This window comes from Neoarthrinium moseri (assembly GCF_022829205.1).
Source record: "Neoarthrinium moseri strain CBS 164.80 chromosome Unknown scaffold1_Wmoseri_CBS_16480, whole genome shotgun sequence".
NCBI lineage: Eukaryota > Fungi > Ascomycota > Sordariomycetes > Amphisphaeriales > Apiosporaceae > Neoarthrinium > Neoarthrinium moseri.
The window spans coordinates 486,523-505,202 of record NW_026055115.1 but is presented as its reverse complement, the minus strand read 5'-3'; the positions used below and the strand labels follow the sequence as shown (position 1 = coordinate 505,202).

Genomic DNA, 18,680 nt, shown 5'->3' with positions numbered 1-18,680 from the left:
ATGGCTCAGAAGGCAAGAAAGGACAGGGCCAAGTCCAACGCCGAGGCGCTGAAGAACCTGCATCTCGGGACCCTGATCGTCAACTCGCTATTTGTGCTTCTCAACCTGCTCTTCCGGAGGCGGTCTCTGCTGCTCTACGTTGTGCTCTCGATCCCGGCTTTTGTCTGCGAGTACATCCTGGAGTCAACCGGCCGCCCCAAGTATGACGGCCACACCCTCAAGACTGCCGGCGAGGACCTGAGCGCCCCTGGTCTGACCGAGTACATGTGGGATATCGTCTGGGTCACCTGGGCATGCGTGCTCGCCGTCGGCTTCTTCGGCAACTGGGGCTGGTTTCTCTGGGCCGTTGTCCCCGTCTTTGCTGTCATCAAGGGCTGGGGGCTTCTGAGTGCGGCGCGAGGCATGGCGGGCGGCATGCCGCAGCAGGAAGACGCACCTCAGCCGCAAGCCGGAAACCGCAAGCAGCGCCGGGCTGCCTGATTCTAGTTGTGCATCTCACGACTCTTTGCATGTGCTTGGCGACACGGTCCCTCAAGGGAATCAGTCAATCTATAATTTCTGGAGGTCTAGGCTGGCAACAACGGGCTGTCTAATATTGAGTCGAATTCATCCCCTTCTATGGCAAGCGGTGGCAATCCAGTTCCTGTGCCCATTCGGCCAGAAGCTCGGGGCTGGCGTTGCGGACCATGACGTGGATGTGCTCCAGGGCGCGGACGCTTTGAAGTGCGACCCAGTTCTTGAACCACAAGACTCGATCCTCCCCGTCCGGGTCGAGCCTGTCAATAAAGAATCGCTTCACAAAATCCTCAATTGTCTGTCGACTCCTGGGTGTCATGTCACCCGTCACCGGATCCGTCTCAATGCTGGTTCTTGACCAGACCACAATGTGTGATATGTCAGGTGTGAGACCGTACGGCCAGTCATTCACCAGTACGCGGTAGTCAGAAGGGTCATTAAATGGCGTACTCGAGCGTGGCGTGAAAGGAGGGACGCCCCAGGCCTTTGGGAGGCGATGGACGAGCAGATACTGGGTCATAGATCCGTACTCGGCTTTCGTCTCCGCCGTCCATTTCATGTATTTGCGGAGGTCTGATGGTTTACGCTTCAACACGGAAAGGTTGTTCTCCCCTACGATGCTTCAGCCATAGTCACAATGTCAAAAATGGAGATGTTCGCCAGGCAACACTGACAGGTCCACTGACCTATAATTTGACGTAACTCATTCCAGTCGTGATACTTGTACTCCTCATCCGTCTGTGAGAGAACCCACTTGTCCACATCGGTGAGAGGGAACGGGGCCTCGGCCTCGGGTGGAAGGTCGCCCATGTTGGGAATGGCGACTTGGAGTCAACTCGAGAGGCGCCCTTAGGCGAAATGCCGAATTCCAGAATGCCGAGCAGACAAACAGGCGCCACGTCAACTGCAAGGTGCACCTTGGACTGCGAGCGGGAGCCGTTCGGGGAATAACTCCAGGTCGCGGGACAAAACAGCCCACCATCGGGGTTCCTGGGTACGCCGCACCGGCCCCCTGGTCACCTGATTCGGGGCACGGCGCGTGTAAGTGAGATGGCCTTCTTCTACATGCGCTTACTCGAAATGGGAGACTCGTTCTCGCAGCATTCCTATAACCAGATCCATAAAGCCCGAACTATATGGCCTTTTGTGTCACTTCACGCTCCCTTCTAAAAATACACATATCAATGCTTTGAAAGGCCACGCTGGGTAACACAACCCTTGGTGACGCTGGCCCCTGGAAAGCTAAACTCTGTTTCGACATGCTAGCCACGCACGGTAGATTCCAGTTGGCAGGGATGGGGGTCTGCCGCACCGCACTGGACTGGATTGCGGGGGTTCGGGCGCTTTCCAAGGGCTTCCCGTCAGGTTCCGACTCCCACCGTCCTGCCAAGAGTGGGAGCTCTCAACAGTTCGGGCTCGAGTGGGCTGATCAGTATGAAATATTTCCCGTCCCCTTCTTTTTGCGCCCATCTCTCCCCCCGAGCTAGCGGAGCACTTCACCAACTCGCTGCGCCGTTGCGACCTGCGATTCTTGCCCGACTCAGTTCTTGATCGGGTTGCATCCTGCCACTACCTCCCTGTTTTCAGCTGGACTCTTTCTGTCAATTGACGCCTGGGCGAGCTTTGCAACATGACTTCTCCCGCCGCCTCGCTGACCTCGAGTCAGAACATCAACGGGATCATCATTCCCGTTGGTCTCTTGATTTTCGGCACCGTGATCGTGAAGAAGGAATGGGCCCCCTTTGCGGCTATTCTGGGACTTGTCCTCGGTGCATTCAGATACTTTACAGGACGTGAGTGTGCTTCTTGGGTCCCCTGCAAGACTACATCGATCTGACAGTGCGCGCCGATAGTTCCCAAGAAGTTCCTTAAGCCGGATGTGTTCCAAGACCTCGAACTCAAGGAGAAGACGATACTGTCGCACAACACGGCCATGTGAGCATTGCATTGACTGATTTCCATTAAGTCTTTCCTAACATCTGCAGTTACCGCTTCAACCTCCCCACCCCGACCTCGATTCTCGGTCTCCCCATCGGCCAACACATCTCCATTGGTGCCGCCTGCCCCCAGCCCGATGGCAGCACCAAGGAGATTGTGCGATCTTACACTCCCATCTCTGGCGACCACCAGCCTGGCTACATTGATCTGCTGATCAAGTCGTACCCTACCGGAAACATCTCCAAGCACATGGCTTCCTTGACCGTGGGTCAGACAATCAAGGTCAAGGGCCCCAAGGGTGCCTTCGTCTACACTCCCAACATGGTACGACACTTTGGCATGGTGGCCGGCGGTACTGGCATTACACCCATGCTCCAGATCATCCGGGCTGTGATCCGAGGACGACCCACCGGCGACAAGACCCAGATCGACCTCATCTTTGCCAACGTCTCCCCTCAGGATATCCTCTTGAAGGAGGACCTTGACGCTCTTGCCGCAGAGGACAGCGGCTTCAGGGTCCACTACGTGCTCGACAAGCCCCCGGAGGGATGGACCGGCGGCGTTGGATACGTCACCGCCGACATGGTTACCGTATGCTCTCTTTGTTTCTCCTGTGAAGGACCTAGCTAACACGAGGTTTCCAGAAATTGCTGCCCAAGCCCGCGGATGATGTGAAGCTTCTGATGTGCGGTCCCCCGCCCATGGTTAGCGGCCTGAAGAAGGCCGCTGAGAGCCTGGGCTTCAAGAAGGCTCGGCCAGTGAGCAAGCTGGAAGACCAGGTCTTTGCTTTCTAGACGCATTATCGGAGTCTGACCGACCTTTGACGTGGGACCGATTCACGACGATGCAAGGAGGTTGCCTTGAGACTTATGGTTCCGATGCATGTATACGAACTTGGGATTCAGTGCAGCCGGATAGTCCAGGGCTTCCTCATGCCACTGCCGTAGCAGATACCCGTGAATGATATACGCCGGGGACAACTGCAGGTCTGCGTGGACAGAGCGTTCTAGGGCATAATACAAGTGAACTTGGTGTCTGTTGGGTGGTACTTGGGTACCAGATCCATTGGAGTCTGCGTCACTGCTATATAAGAGGGGAAATTTTGATAGCTACACCAGATAAGCCAAGCTTAAAAACAGTACCAAACTCATAAACTTGGTTCGGCCGACGACTGCCACATATGTGCCTCTGCCCATGCTGTGTTCTAACCGACGCTCCAGTTATCTATGGATTTTACTATGTATCGAAAACGGAAACAAATGAAAACCATACTTGCTGTCTCCCGATGACAACTACGAACACTTGTGCTTGTATATATTCTTCTGAAATATAATCAATTGGTGATGATTCTCATCCAAAACCCCGATCCGCAAATGACGTTATCGGTCTTTTAGATTTCTTGTCATGATATGATGTCCGAAGTTGAGACGAGTGAACCAGGTACAGGAGACACCAGGCAGGCACAGAGATCTTGATAGCCATATTGGTGAAGCTACAGATTTATCTCCAACCTATGAATCCGGACCATCGGAAGTTGCCGACTTCGGACATGTCGCAGCGCGATAAGGCTCAACAACTCAAGGATTCGACCTGTGCCCACCCATGTAGCATCGTGTTGATTTTTCCCTTCTCCCAGCCGTCAAGCAGGTCGTTAGAGGGATCCTGGGATGGAATCGTATGGATATCAGTGGGACATTGCGCATTCGAAGGTGTCACATAGCTATAGGGCAATACACAGCAACCCGCGGTGGATGTCATACGCAGATCACGTCTGCTCATATGCCCGCGCTAGGAGCCCCATTGAGTTGAGGCTAGGAGCCGACACGAACGCATATGTCAAGCTGTCTGGCCGTCTGCTTGGGGGTGGGGACCGGTTCGGGCCCAGACACAGGCCGGATTTTCAAGGCTAAGACTGTCAATTGCACTGCTATCTGGAGTCTTTTTTTTGATACAGCTGCGTTGGACAGATCACTACGGCGGATACGGGGTCTTTCTTCGGTGACGAAACTCAAGTTTTCCCCCAAGAGCTCCCATGAAGCTCGCAGATTGATCGCAAGCTGCCAATTGGTTCTCCCCAAGCAGGCCAGGAAAGGAAGTTGGGGTAGCTCTCCCTGCTCTTGAGTTGTCTTGGCACATACATACGGGAGACAGCTGCTAAGACAGACACACGCACACACGCACACAACCTGGGAAGACCCAAACCCCGTCCCCCACGAGCAGATCGATCATTTCCATGGTTGTCTATCTGCCAACCCTGCCCACCCTGCCCTACTGAACCTCCCGGCCGGCAGCCGAACAGCCTCATCCAAGCACATCATTTCCAGCACCGCGATTCTAGGCCCTGCCCAGACCCAGGCCGTCGGAGCTTCAAGCTTGTCATTATCGGGAAGCAGGACGACCATTTTGGCCCTCACTCGCTCCGACTTGTTCTCGGGACTACCACCTATCTCTACCGCCGGCCTAGTTTTAGCTATCTGGACAGGCGGCTTGTTTTTTTTTTTTCTCTTTCTTTGCATCAACCCTCCGTCCCACAGAAGGGCAACGCCTTCACCTTCACCACGTCCCAGACCAAAATCAGCCATCAGCCATCAGCCAAACGCCTCGTGATCACGCGCGCCCACGCACGTACACACACGGCATCCCCGCTCCGATCGCGCAGATAGCCCATTGACACCCGCGCACAACCTGCACAAGGATGCACGGGGTCCTTTGTCCATTGGGCGCTGTTTTCGACTCTGTAGGATAATCGAGTCGGCCTTGTTGGTTACTGCTGCGCGACTTGCACCGGGTGCGTGAACAAGGGGGCAATGGCGATGCACGACGCCGCCAGCCTCGTCTCGGAGCTGCTGCAGAAGCTCTCGGAGCTCGAGCACAAGGTCGAGCTTCATCGCCAAGACATGGCCACCGAGTTCCGCAGGTACTCGCACGAGCTGCTGCGCAATGTCTCTGACGATGTTTCGGCCAAAGTCGAGAAGGCCATTACCGACTCCATGCGCAACTACCCTGCTCTCACCCCGGCGCTGGATCAGGCCAACCCTATCAGGCATGAGTCACCGTCACCGTCACCGCCACCGCTCGGTCACACTCACGGCCACGGACATGGCAACGACGGCAAGAAGCAGGAGATCGGCGGCAACAACGTCGACACTGCCTCAGGCCGCGCCGGCAGACAATTGCAAGGCACGCGCTCACCGCCGCCCCTGCTGCCTTACAACTCGGACACCCCGCCCGACGACAGTCCCCGGAGCCCACACGCGCGCGAGAGAGAGTTCCAGGGTTTGTTCACACCGAGTTACCTGCCCTTGCTTGATGGCCGGGACGTCAACCTGTCGCCTTTGCCCACAGCATTGCCTTTGCGTCAAGTCGAAAGCGGAGAGCTAACTAGAGACTCGACCAAAGCTGAGGCTGAACAGCCAGCCTCGCCGCCGCCGCCGCCTGTGGCCAACCTGCGACCGGATCCCATCAGGCGACCTACCGAAGATACACTGTCCTCCGTCACCTCGGATGATAGCACAGTCACAAAGAACCGACGAAGTGCTCTGCGTCGTTCCTCCAGCTCTTCCACCAAGACACAGAGCCCTCGCCGCGTGCGCTTTGAAGTCGAGGGAGGGGAGGTGCTGCCTACCGCGTCGCCTCCAACTTCACCCAGACTATCCGATCACCCCTTGTCTCCACTTGCCAATCCCACCAACCTCATGGATTCGGTCCCTGATTCTGCGCCAGCTGAGGGTGAAAGGGACAACATGGACTTGCTCGGCACTTCGCCGCCATTGCCCAAGAAGGTTACGTCTACTGATCGGCTGAAGGCGTTGGCGCGAAGTTCTAATGAGGACACTTCGAAATGGACCATGGTTGGTGATCTGCAGAACATGGATGAGGACGAGGAAGCGCTGATCATGGGCGGTCGCGCAAAATCTGGACCCGCACTGCAGCCAGCTCCAAACTTTACTTCGGCACCGGTTCCCATTCGCAATGGACAACACACTGAGGTGATTAAGGGCAAGGACGAGCCCATCGACATGGGCGAGGTTGAGGATGAGGATGAGGACGAGGATGAGGATCTCCTTGAGATGCCTGCACTCAGTTCATTCAAGGGCAAAAAGCAATTCTCTCCGCCTAAGCCGACCATCACTGTGCATGATACGTCAAAACCGGCAGAGACTGCCCCCACCGCTGGGAGCCCAGGTCAGAAATCACCCCCTGAAGTTAGCTCTGAACGTGTCGACACATCGCATCATGGCATAGAGGAGGATGAGGACTTTTTCGAGTATGAGTTCGATGAGGACGGAGAAGGCGGCCCCTCGATGACCAAGGCACTGGATGACAAGTTGAAAGCGCTTCCAAAATACCTCCAAGAGACTGAGGATGACGGGTCCGACGATGAATCCACGGCAACGACGCCAAAGGCCCAAAACTCGCAGTCGACTCTTACGAACTTGTATTCAGCCTCTCCTGGGATCGCAATCACCCGGCCCGCGCCCCCACAAGCTCCAGCGCCGCCGCGTGCTACGAATGCTGCGGTGGGCTCTTACAATGGACGCCCTTTCACTATGTCCAGCGTCAAAGACCACTCTATACTCGAGAGGGCTGCGAAAATGGGAGACGTGTATTCTTTTGTTGGCAGTGTCGACGGCCGCAGCGGCGTCGACGAATCAACCAGCTATCGTCCGGATGCTAGACTCTTTGATGGAACTCCCAAGAGCCTTAGCGAGCGGATGATGATGGAGGATTTGGCCGAGGCGAGGAACCAATCACCGAAAGATAATGTCAGCAAGTAAATGATTTCAAGCGAGGATGTCTTTAATTGCCAGGCTCTCCCCGGGCAGTGTACACAGCTCGGAGGGAGACGGATTTGTTGGGAGGGAGGGAAAAACACATTGCATTGGTCACGGCGTTGAGAGGACACGGTAGCATTGGCCTCTGAGCAAAGGCAGGACCCGGCATTTTGGCAATCTATGATAATGTCTACTACGTTTCTCGCTGTAGTTGCACGTACAGATCTGAAGGCCTTGACATGTGTGTGCAGGAACAGGATCACTGGTCACACATAATCATCCGCGAGGGACAAATAATACCGGATTGCATTTTTGCTATCTTGTCTTGAAACCGAGCTGGTGAGAAAATCTATGTTATACGTATTGCATCCATCGACTCCGCGGCGCACCGCGTTCTCTGTTTGCCAGTACCGTTCTTGTTGCGGCCCCGCGTCGCCCGTCTTCAAAACGTCTCTTCTCAGGTGTGTGCAAAGTATAGCAGTCCCCCGGGAGCTAGCAGGCAGACGTGTCAGCGCCGGCATGAGGTGCGCATCCTCGCCCTTCCCGGAGCACTTGCCCTGGCCGCGTGGCGTGGGGATGCCATGAGTTTAAATATATTAACCAGCGCACATTCACGGATCCCGCTGTCCCGGGTCATCTAATTAACTTGTCCCAAAGGCAACATATGACGGGATACGGTGAGCGAGCACGCGGGCAGGCCAGCTGGGGGTCATTTTGGCCCCGGAGGCGGCATTCGCTTCGGGACGGGGCTCCGGTGGGGCCCCGGGGGGTTTTCCAAGTGAGGTCGTCCGACATGCCATGCCGATATACACAACCGTCTGCTCGCTCTCCCGCGAACTCTTTTTTCCTTTGTGACATGTCAGCAGCATGGGTTCCGCACACTGCATGGCCGGGCCCTGCCCCTGCCGGCAAGGGAAGGCATGGACTCGAGACGCGGCCGTCGGGCCGTGGCCGGGCATCATACGACATCGTAAGAGCAACAGCCAGGATCGCGACGGCCGGCAAAGTCGGACGGGTAGTGTGCAGAAATTGCCACTTTTGAAGCTTATTTTTATCCTTCCTCTCTTCCAAGAAAACCCCATGAAGCACGTTCCTGGTTCACATATACACACGCAATCTTGATGTGCAGATAATCACAAGCTTTTCGAGCGGCGTGGAAGGAACCCCTTTGTTATATTCCGAGTGGCTATGCGGGCAGGGCCGCGATGCTCTAGCGGGAGGGAGTTGAGCGCCCTGAGTAAGACACTCGGGTCTCAACTATACAAACCAAGGCCTACGCCCACAACTCTCTCGGCATCGCAGCCTAGACAGCGTCTTCCCATGTCCAGTCAAGCCAGTCCACTGGGATTCCGCGAAAACGCCACTGATTTTGACGCCTATCCGTATTTTCTCCGAACAGGCAAACACGCTAAGTTAAGATTTTCCCTGACATCTCGAGCCCAGAGCTTCCGGCCCTATACACCTTATGATCCTATATCCCGGGCGCGCCATGCTATGCTCCAAATTTCTCCCATATACACTCAAAAGGGACAGTATAAGTACGTATGTAAACAAAATATCCACGCAAGAGGTGACTCTTGAGCACCTAGTGGTGATCGTGTCCCTGCGAAATGAACGCTAATGTCTAGCGAATGTCCGGGTTGAACGCCTTGCTCGTGGTTGTGCCCTCATGGAAAGGGGGAAACAGACTGATGGCGCATGAAGTCGCCTGCCCAATCGCCTTTCTTCCAGGCCCTCTTATCGATGAGAACCTCGGCGCAGGCCCAGGCCGCCTGGGGTTGGCGTCCCCATGCCTCCAGGGCTGAACACACCGAAGCCGTCAACAGCGCTCATGCTGCCAGCGTTGAGCTCTTGTCCAAGCTCCGGGGCCTCCAGATTGAATGGCATAAACCAAGCACTCGAGGGCTCGGACCCGAACCCCGCGGGTAGCCCGTCCGCTGGGGTGTCCCGCGCAGGAGCACCCGTATTACCACCTCGATTGGCACCAGCCAACGCATCCCAGTCTATCATACCCTCTGGTCCACTGATGGTGGTCGGATCTATGCCGCCATATGCGTTGAATACTAACTGGCGGTCAAGCTGCGGGAGCATTCCCGCGTTGTTCGTGAGCCCGAGGGCGACGAGGTCGGGGTTGTTGTAGAAACCCGGGTGCCCGGCACCTTGGGCCCCATGGGCATGGTGGCCAGCGCCAAACTGGTGGCCGAGACCATGAGTGACGGGGCTAATCGGCGACAACGCGTGGTAGGCTGCGTTTGCGGAAGCGGCTCCTGCATTCAGTTGTGAGTTGCGCATGTTACGCGAGATGTGAGGGTGCAGAGAGGTCGGCCCACTTGTTTGTCCGCCTAAGCGGGATGCGTATTGCTGGCGCTGGGCCTGAATACGCTGCTGGATATGCTCCGGTAAAGACGACGGGAGATCGGTCAAGAGAGGCTCGAGATGTTGTGTTCCGCCAGTACGAGAGGGCACACTGCCCTTCTTGCTAGGCCCGGCGAAAGACTTACGTTTGGCTGCTGTTGCTCGATTCGGCCCCCCAGCAGCATCGCGGCCTTCAGAGCTCTGTGGTGGCGACAGACTATTGAAGAACTCCTCAACAGTATAGGTTTCTGGCTTCTGCTCGAGCACGGCATCACCGCCAGTTTCCTTCTTCTTGGCAGATGCCGGGTCGAGGAAATCAGACTGTGAGACGCCGTGCGGGTAGCGATCAAACCAATCGCCATATTGGAATATGGGGGAGACGCTCGCGGTGTCTGCCGCCAGCGACCCTCTTTGTGCGGCGTCTGCACAGGTCCGGTACTGGTCCCTTAAATTTTCCGACATGAAATGGAACATCCCCCAGTGTCGTTTCATTTTCTGGAGAAACTTGACATTTGTTGCCAGATTTCTCTTTGACGATTGTTCTACGGCCGCATTGCCCGAGAAAATCCCAAAGATGTGAACGGTGCCGGAGAGAAAGGCGCAGTAACCCACAAATGGCGCAGCTATGAGGTATGAGTCTGCGTCTCTCAGGAGGTCCGAAATCCTGTTTGCAGCAGCAAACGCCTTGGCACCAGCTTTTGTCACAAAAGCACTGGGGACATCGGTTTGGGACAGGCCGGCCGGAGACGAGACTGCGAAGCGGTTCATGAACAGGATGTTCTGCTGGATCGAAATGTGCAAGAAGAGAAACTGGTTGGCCATTCCTTCCGTATCATGTAAGTGTAAGTTTTCCGATGTGTATTTCAGCCCAGCTGGGAGCCCTCCTGCAAAGTCCTCGGCCTGCTGCAGTAAAGTCGTGTATTCCGAGCTAGTATCCCACATGGCATGACGGTCAGCGTCCTTCCCGCCCTGGTTCAAGAAGTTGATGATCTTGCCCCATAATGCAATCGATTTGATCATGTAAGCCGCGACTCCCATGTTATCCTTGGCACTCGACAATTGTCCTTCGTCCTCGGGTACGGGGTGCGGCACTTTGCCATCGAGATCCTCGGTAGGACCCGGCATGTCAAGCTGAAATAACTTTTCCTTGATGGGGAGTTGAATTCTGATGGTCTCCTCTTTGATAAACATCGGACGATCCGTTCCGGAGGAATTAAATCGATCCATCAAAAAGCACGCCCACATGGTCCTCCGTCGGATCTCCCGGTCAATGAAGCTGAGGCGGGTATCCGGGCTCGGTCTCGTCGGATCGTATTCCAGGTCTTTGTGCAACTGTAGGGCAAATGCCATTCTGATGGCCTGGCCGCCCAACGACCAGCTCCTCCCTCCGTGACATGTGCCAAATTCGTGAAGCCCAAGGATAAGCAGACAGGTTAAGATGGTGATGTTTGGCCATTCGTACCGCCTTGTGACAATATCGCGTGCGTGTGCCGCCCATTCTTCGCCGCGCAGAAAATGAGGTTTGTTGGTGAAAATAGGATGGCTCGAGAAACGCGCAGAGACCGCGCAGACAGAAAGCACCAGGACAGGTGGCAAGGCATCGGCTCTGTAGTATGTCAGCAATCTTACCATATCCCTTTAGCTACTTCGCAAGAGAACATACTTCAGCTTCCTCATGTAACTTGGCTTGTGCAAGAGGTGGTAAGCTTGGCCATATATGTTTTCGAAAAACACGTCCGCCAAGTGCGTCTGGATTTCCATGGAAGGGAGCGCTTCCCGTCCCTCATTTAGCAGTTTGCCGTCTTCCCGTTCCTGAACTTGCAACGATGCTGGTTTATTAGAATCCTCCGGTTTCGCCTTCTGCGGGTGCCTCGCCCAACTGTCCAAATCTGCACCGAAGGCCTCATCGGCCGCACGTTTCTTTGCGCCCTGCTTCGCGGTCGGGGCTGAGCTGGGAATCTGGGGTTTGACCTGCGCCCGGACAACGTTTGCCGCCGCCGGGTCCTGCTCTGACTTGGGAACGATCTTGATAATACGATCCTCCATTCTCTTCAGCCGCTTATCTAGCATGGCCATGTAATCCGTGCGTGGGGCAGCTTTGCGTGTGGTGACCTTGTATACACAGGGGATGCGGGATCGCATGCAGTGCTTGCATGACGGCTTCTCTCCGGAGCAGCGTATTTTCTTGCGTCGACACACGATACAAGCCAGAGGCAAACGTTTTCGTTCCTTTCCTGCCTTCGTCTTCAGGTCACTCCAAGCCGGTATTGTGTCGGCCTTTGACTCTCTGAGTTGGGCGCCATGGTCAGCGCCTTCGCCTCGGGGAGCATTTGACAGCCCAAACTCGTCAGACATGTTGTCCTCGAGAGAATTAGCGCCTTGCTGGTTGCTGTCTGGAGAACCATCATCAGACCCGTCGTGAGTTTGCGACTTTGCAGTCTGGTCATTCATTGCGTAGTTGGGACCAGATGCTATAGAGTCTTTCCGGTCACCAAGCGATGAGATTGAACCTCCACCTGAGTTGGCAAACAAGTCGGCGCCGTGATCCTCCAGCCCCGTCATCTGGGGCCCCTCTGCCAGGTCCTGGTACGTGAAAGTGAAATCGGGAAACTCGGGGGCTTCCATCAGGCTGTGCGGCGCCCCAGAGCTGGGGAGACCGTCCTGCATGGCGCCGATAGTGAAGCCGTTCAAGTCGGTGGATCCGGGATGAGCTACAGGAGGTTCCGAGTCGACATGGTGACGGGAACCCGCAGGCGGCACAACCGGAAATGACTGCAGGTTAATTTGGATTTGATCGGGTGGCATCGCTGACCACAACTCGAGATGTATGAGAGAGCAAGTGAATCAAGAACCGGTAGACTAAGCGCGGGAGGCAGGCACGGGAGTGCGTCGTTGATTGTCTCGGCTGGGTCGTCGGATACTATTGCGCAGCCGGACCCTGCACGGCCGTATACTGGAGCAACAACTTCGGCCTTCCAGAAACAGATGCCAGAAGCGCTAGCGCCGTGAGCTCGTATCTATCGGGCATGGAAAGCGTCTTGGGGACCTGTACGAAATGCTACGGGAGAGGGCGGTGATGGAGAGATTCGTGATCGAGGAGTGGGAGAGGTCTGAGATGCGCTTGGGACTGAAGGTTGGTGGTAGTGCAACCGGGGTCTGCCGCGGCTCGTCAGACGGCGTCTCCTGGCCCTGCACAGAGAGGCAAGGGCACGAAGCGTGGTCGGCGAGCGAATTGTGGGGAAGACGAAGGGGAAGAAAAGCAGCCCGTGGTGTCGGCACTCAGCAGATCTCCCCGTGATACCATTCGTCTGCCCTCCGGCCGCGACTGGAAGGTTGGCTGCCGAACCAATGCCAGATCTCTAGATGTCTCGGAAGCCGCTGAAGGACAGGGACCAGGCAAGACACGAACACCGGAGACAGCTGGACAGCTGGCTTGGGGAGGCGCGCAACAGACAGGTGGATGGTGTGGTCCGAGAGAGAAGAGTATGGGCTTCGTGCGGAGTGCTGGGTCGTCCCCGGGGGATTTCTAGGCGCCCGGGTGAGGTTGGGAGTGTGTCGAGGAGTCGAGCCGTCTTGCTCGCGATGCGATGCCACAGGATACAGCGTGTGCGACCCTCCTCACTCGACTCTACGTATGTATGTGTATGTATTTGTATGCACGTGTGTGTCGAGGATCAGTCGGGGGTGAGCTTGATGTATTCACAGGACAGTGAAGACAAGATGAGCGTTCGACCTCGTTCTTGTTTCCCACACGGACGGCGCAAGCCCAAGAGCATCCAGAATCCAGATTCGCTCTCTCTCCCCCCTCGATCCAATCCCAGTGCGGACCAAAGCGGACCCGACTGGGGTCCTGGTCTGCTAGCAGCCGGGGATCTGCTGTATGAGTGGGTCACGCTGACCCTTGACCAGCCAGAGCGCCGCCGATGGGTTCAAGGGTTGAATGGGCTTGGCCGCCCGGCCTCCACTACGGTGCACTGGATTGCAGCTACTACATTCAGTACTATGGTACAGCGTACAGGCGAGACAGCAGCACGGCCGGGGGGGACATAGAGATTGGGAATTCGATGCTGCAGCTTCTGCAGGGCCCTGGTTCCCAAAGGAGGAGGGTGACCCTTGTGGCCATTCAGACTGTCCGAGATTGCCCCGCCTCATCTATAGGTACAAGCCGTTCGTATACTCTCGAGCGCACCTAGCTTAGGTACCTAACTAAGTCGCTAGCTACAGTACCTTGGTCGACCACGTTAACTATCTGGGGGGCCCGAACCCGCCAAGCTGCCAAGCCATGATTTGAATTGACTCTATCCGTCCAGATGATCTCTCCCACTTCCCGACTCACAAGAGCGCATACCATGAGGTAGACGTCTCTGCTTCTGATCGCTCGGCGCCAGACGCTTCCATCGAGCGAGCCCTGCTGACTGCATACTGACAGGCGCCCATAAAGTTACGTGCATATCGAGTGAGGTCCATAACCGCGATTCGCACTCTCACCGCGCGTTACCTGTCTCCTGTAGCGTTGTTAATGCTACACATTCGCCAGGCCGGGTCCCATGTCACTTCCTGTATGTAAGCCATGCGTTCCGCGGCCGATGCATACAATGCATGCGACACCTCGTAGCACAGCACAGCGCAGCACGGCGTTGGTGGTGGTAATGACTCGTGCCTCCGATCCTGACAACCTGGCAAGCCTGACACTCTCTCCGGGCTCTCTCAACGCACCTGACAGGTGGTGGTGGGAGGAAAAGCTAGTGCCATTAAGCCCCCAAGCTCACGTTGTGATCTGCGTCAGATCATCACCACCCAAGCCACTCTAGTTGCTTCGAGAAAGGTTCCATTTCTGAACGGCGTGGCTAGTGTGGGGGGTGGTCGCGTTGCAGGCAGTGTACAATGTACGAGGTGCTGGGCGAGGACAGTGCCTCTTGGCCGTCTAAAGTGACAGTGACTCCCCTTAATGCTTTGCTCGAGATATGTGTATCCGCGTCGGTCGGTGACTAAAGACGGCCTCCAGTGTCTATGATGACAGTTTCGACAGACAGCGGCCTCCAAAGCTGCAGTGTGTCCTTGAGTCCAAAATAAAAATCCAGTCCGGTGGAGCTGCCTTGATAGCCCCGGTGGAGCCAGCAAGTCCGGGGCACCAGAAATGGTGGACTGCGCTGCGCGGTGCGCTTATTATGCGCTGTGGTGTACATAGTATGGCAGCTCTCCGTCACATTCTGTACCTTGCCCCCTCATCGTCCGAACCTCATTGTTGAACAACTCGAGTGTCAGGACAGACGGATCTTGTGCACCGCCATCCGCGGTCCAACCCTGGTGCTGGTCCATGTTGGACCTTGACGCCACTGCGCTGACGCAGCGGTCATGGCATACGTACCTTTCTGCAGCGGAAGCAAAGGAAACGGCGACGGGAAACTCTATTATTAAGAAAACAAATGATATGCCCTGGGAAATACATTTGTTACGAGCACCCCTTGAATCCGTCATGGCGCCTGGTGGGTAGTACAAGCAGTGGTAACTCGTAGGCAAGGAGGAGAGCACTATGCAGACTGACAGACTGGTACTCTGGTAGGGGGCCATTGGGGTCGCATTTCTGCTCTGGATCGGCTAAACCTGTTCTGGCACCCTCGTTGAAGAAGGCAGCCAACCCCCCTGTCGATGCTGTGGCCAGTCTGATTGGCCGACATCTCTCGGCGGATTGCTGCCGACCCGCTTTTCAGGTTCTGGCGCGGAAGATATCATATCCTTACCCTTGTCCTGATTTTCGATGCTCAATGCTTGCTTGTTGCTTGCGTGCATGGAGTCAAGGATGCCCGTGTGAATGGTTTGGTAAGCATTGGTCAACCTCACTGGCCTCCCTCGCGCGACGTCTGTTGATGGTCCAGTGTCGCCTTAGTGGCACTGTCCACGAATGGCCTGCTCTTGCTCCGTCTCAGCGCAGCGCCTGATCGAACCGACAGGCACCACTGAACGACTTACAGAGGCTGCTCTGTCGGGCCTCCTCCTTCGACGGCTTGCTATCCCCTTTCAAGACCCCGTCAAGCCCGTCGGCCACAAAGGATTGCCCGAGACCGGAAAACTTTAAAAAGTCTCGCGTGTCATTGGGCAATCGACTTGGGCTGCTTGGGCTGCGGATTGTCAGGACGATCCACGCGCCTAGATGCCATGGCACACAAGTCACCCAGGAATATTTGAAGATCGTTGCTGATTCCGATCAACATGGCCAGTATCGCAGGGGGTTGAGCGCTCCAGCCTGCCAGCCCTGCCGTCCCATCATCCACAACAGGTCCTACTTGTTGACTTCCATGAACCATGCACCCCCAACCAACCACCCAGCGTAACTAGCAAATCACCATCTATCAACAGCCGGGCAGGGGTCCAAATCGTCAGTGTCGACCGATCAGAGAGCCAGCTGGCTTGTGCAGCATGAGGCTGCCTCTATTAAGTTAGGCCTGGTGCCACAATGCCTTTCTCTCAACTGGCTTGGACGCCAAGCTTAGAGCTCAGCAGACGCCCAGATAACAAATTAAAAGGTTCAGCCAGCGCCTGGCCCTGGAGCATTGTCAACCGCGAGCCCAACACGATCATGGTTTCAAAGTGACAGCACCAAGCCACCGATCCCAGTGCCAACCTGCCCGCTCAATCAAGAACCTCATGGGCGTGCGCCAATAGTCACTCGCCATCTAGAGGCTCTCAGAGCTCTCTCCGTTGCCTTGATCAAAAGTAATCTCCGGGCTGAATTCTAGAAGCGTCAGATCCTGGCATAACCACCAGGTGGCAGCAAGTCACCCGCCTTAGCATGCCATTGCCTAAGGCCATTAACACCGAGGGTACCGTTACATCCGCCAGTGCGAGCGAGCGACAGACTCTTGATTCAACGAATTTCATCTCGAAAGTCGATTTCTTCTTGTGGCTGGATCGCACCCTCTCTGTTCATTCGCTATGGTAACGCTAAGCTTGGTCTGCCGCTTCTTGGAAGATGTACCAATAACACAGATACTATAATCGGAGTTTTTTTCGTGCATCGCAACTTGCCAGCCGCCCCCGGACCCGCCAGTGCCTTGCGTATTGATCATCATCATGCATCACGAACCTGGTCCTTCCTCGTTCACCCGTCTTGAACAAGAGTCTACCATTGAGCATGTACACAAATTTACCACACCATTACGGTTGATGATTGTAAGTGCCTCTGGAGCAGTTTGGCCGCGGATTGTGAACGCAAGAGGCCAATGGTATTGATGACACCTGGTTGATAGCACCAAATCATACACGTATCCACCTCATCCATGAAGTCCATGCGCATCATATTGTTGCAGTGGTTGTCCCCGAACTGCTATTGTTATGTGCTATGTAGCTACTGCAGGGTTCGGCGCAGTACTTTATGTTGTGTAGGGATCAACCCTTGGGGCCTATCTGCAGATGAACCAGCGTTCGAAATGCTTCGTCCCATCGACAGTCATAATTGTCAAGTTCCTCAAGATGAACAAGCGAGACGAGGTGCGCTGGTGAGACGGTATCACAGCGTTATCAGGGTCATGTTTTCTCGCTCGGTTCTTGCAGCCATACACATGCAACCACGCGCCTGGAAAGACGCCGACTTGCCATTGGAAACACTTTGTTGCAGGTACGCATCCGAGACAACCCACGTCAGCTCGGCCCGTTCGAGAAACGAATCTGGGGAGAACATCCAGATTGAAGAATCCCAATTCCCCGAAACGGGTGTTGCACGTGTGCGACGCAATTTTCAACGCGTATTCTGCCGCCAGGACTGCAGCTGACGGCTCGCGCGGACGCCCGCCCATCCCAATGTGGTTGCGCACCACGCTTCGCCGTGGAGCCGTTGGGCCGCTGCATCTATCTGGCACCCTGGTAGCGAATGGGGTATCATGGGAAAGCGACGCTCTGGCGGGGCTAATACTATCGAAAACATCACGGAACTTACCCTAGCCCTATTACAGGGGCCAAATATGCTTTGAATAACGGGATCAGGAATTACCCGCTCTGTCAACTTTATTGACCCTGACTTCAAAGAAGTCGTTTCAAGTGGGCTTGGTAGGCTCGCCGGAAGAAACCCGAACAACCCATGTCCAAGTCACTATAAGGCCCCCCCTGAAGGTCAAAACCTTACATCAGATGTCGCGCCGGTGAGGCAGGCATGTAAACTTGGTCGAGCCGCCGCCTGGTGCTACCTCAGTACGGCGAACCAAACCTTCCATGTACAGATCTTGCCAACGCCGCAGGGGATGGCGTTCGCACGAATGTGACAGGCCACATACCACAGTAGATCGTCAGTCACATATGCGGCCCCGTAAATATGCTTTCGATGCGAGTGGCTCCTCGTCACATTCATGATCGACCGGTGCTACGTGGGTATCAAGATCTGAGCAAGGGCACCATTTAGTCTCATATCCGCTGCCAATTCAGCACGACTTTGTCGCTCAGTCACCTCAAGCGTTGCGTACGCAGGGGCGCAGATAGTGTTCCGAATTTGGGCAAAGAATCCGCTAGGTCTGTGTCCTTACCGAGGCGATTCCCTCATGACCAGATGAACTTCCAGGACAATAACTACATATATCATTTGCAACATTGGGTAATAAAGACAGATAAAACCGACAAACCGTAGATAACTACAGTAGCCTTTCAACATTAGCTGACAATGTCCACAATGAGCTTCCAAATCCCACCCCATTCTCAAGGGCAACCAACTAATTAGTGAAATACCTGTACCACAGTACTCCGTTTCATGCCAGTATACAGTACCCTTTCTCCTCGCCGTCACTTGCATTCGCAACACTCAGTACCTCCAATTTGTAGTAGCTTCCTGTGTATACGGAGCCGCGGCTGCCCTCTTTCTTCGCAATATACTTAGGCGAGTCTCATGCATGCAGGACTCGCTTCAGGAAACCCACGAGAAATACCACACACCTGTCGTTATACGCGACCCCAGAAGCCACGTGGGAAAGACATCTACGGCTAATCATGACAAATGTGACGCTGTATCAGCCATTGGAGCTCCGCAGAGCCAAACTAGAGTATGCCTCCCACTAATGCTGCATCAGAAAGCATGTGGACGTGGCGATCTCGTTGCTTCTCCTCCATTGCTCC

The 18,680-nt window shown here is 55.3% G+C and overlaps 5 protein-coding genes across 5 annotated transcripts; 3 read left to right on the top strand and 2 right to left on the bottom strand.

Annotated features, from left to right (window-relative positions):
• On the top strand, window positions 1–480 carry JN550_000145 (uncharacterized protein; the record flags this gene model as incomplete). The annotated part of the gene is made up of 1 exon (XM_049312648.1): window positions 1–480. One exon carries the CDS (start codon window positions 1–3, stop codon window positions 478–480), a length of 480 nt encoding a protein of 159 aa, XP_049177434.1.
• A 136-nt stretch (window positions 481–616) lies between these two features.
• JN550_000144 (uncharacterized protein) lies at window positions 617–1,326 on the bottom strand (the record flags this gene model as incomplete). Its single annotated transcript, XM_049312637.1, has 2 exons — window positions 617–1,128; window positions 1,203–1,326. 2 exons carry the CDS (start codon window positions 1,324–1,326, stop codon window positions 617–619), a joined length of 636 nt encoding a protein of 211 aa, XP_049177433.1.
• An 820-nt stretch (window positions 1,327–2,146) lies between these two features.
• JN550_000143 (uncharacterized protein) lies at window positions 2,147–3,248 on the top strand (the record flags this gene model as incomplete). Its single annotated transcript, XM_049312626.1, has 4 exons — window positions 2,147–2,309; window positions 2,370–2,451; window positions 2,502–3,045; window positions 3,099–3,248. The coding sequence occupies 4 exons, from the start codon at window positions 2,147–2,149 to the stop codon at window positions 3,246–3,248; spliced, it is 939 nt and encodes a 312-aa protein (XP_049177432.1).
• Window positions 3,249–5,267: 2,019 nt separating this feature from the next.
• On the top strand, window positions 5,268–7,232 carry JN550_000142 (uncharacterized protein; the record flags this gene model as incomplete). Its single annotated transcript, XM_049312615.1, has 1 exon — window positions 5,268–7,232. The coding sequence occupies one exon, from the start codon at window positions 5,268–5,270 to the stop codon at window positions 7,230–7,232; it is 1,965 nt and encodes a 654-aa protein (XP_049177431.1).
• Window positions 7,233–8,966: 1,734 nt separating this feature from the next.
• On the bottom strand, window positions 8,967–12,389 carry JN550_000141 (uncharacterized protein; the record flags this gene model as incomplete). The annotated part of the gene is made up of 2 exons (XM_049312604.1): window positions 8,967–11,190; window positions 11,248–12,389. The coding sequence occupies 2 exons, from the start codon at window positions 12,387–12,389 to the stop codon at window positions 8,967–8,969; spliced, it is 3,366 nt and encodes a 1,121-aa protein (XP_049177430.1).
• Window positions 12,390–18,680: the final 6,291 nt, after the last annotated feature.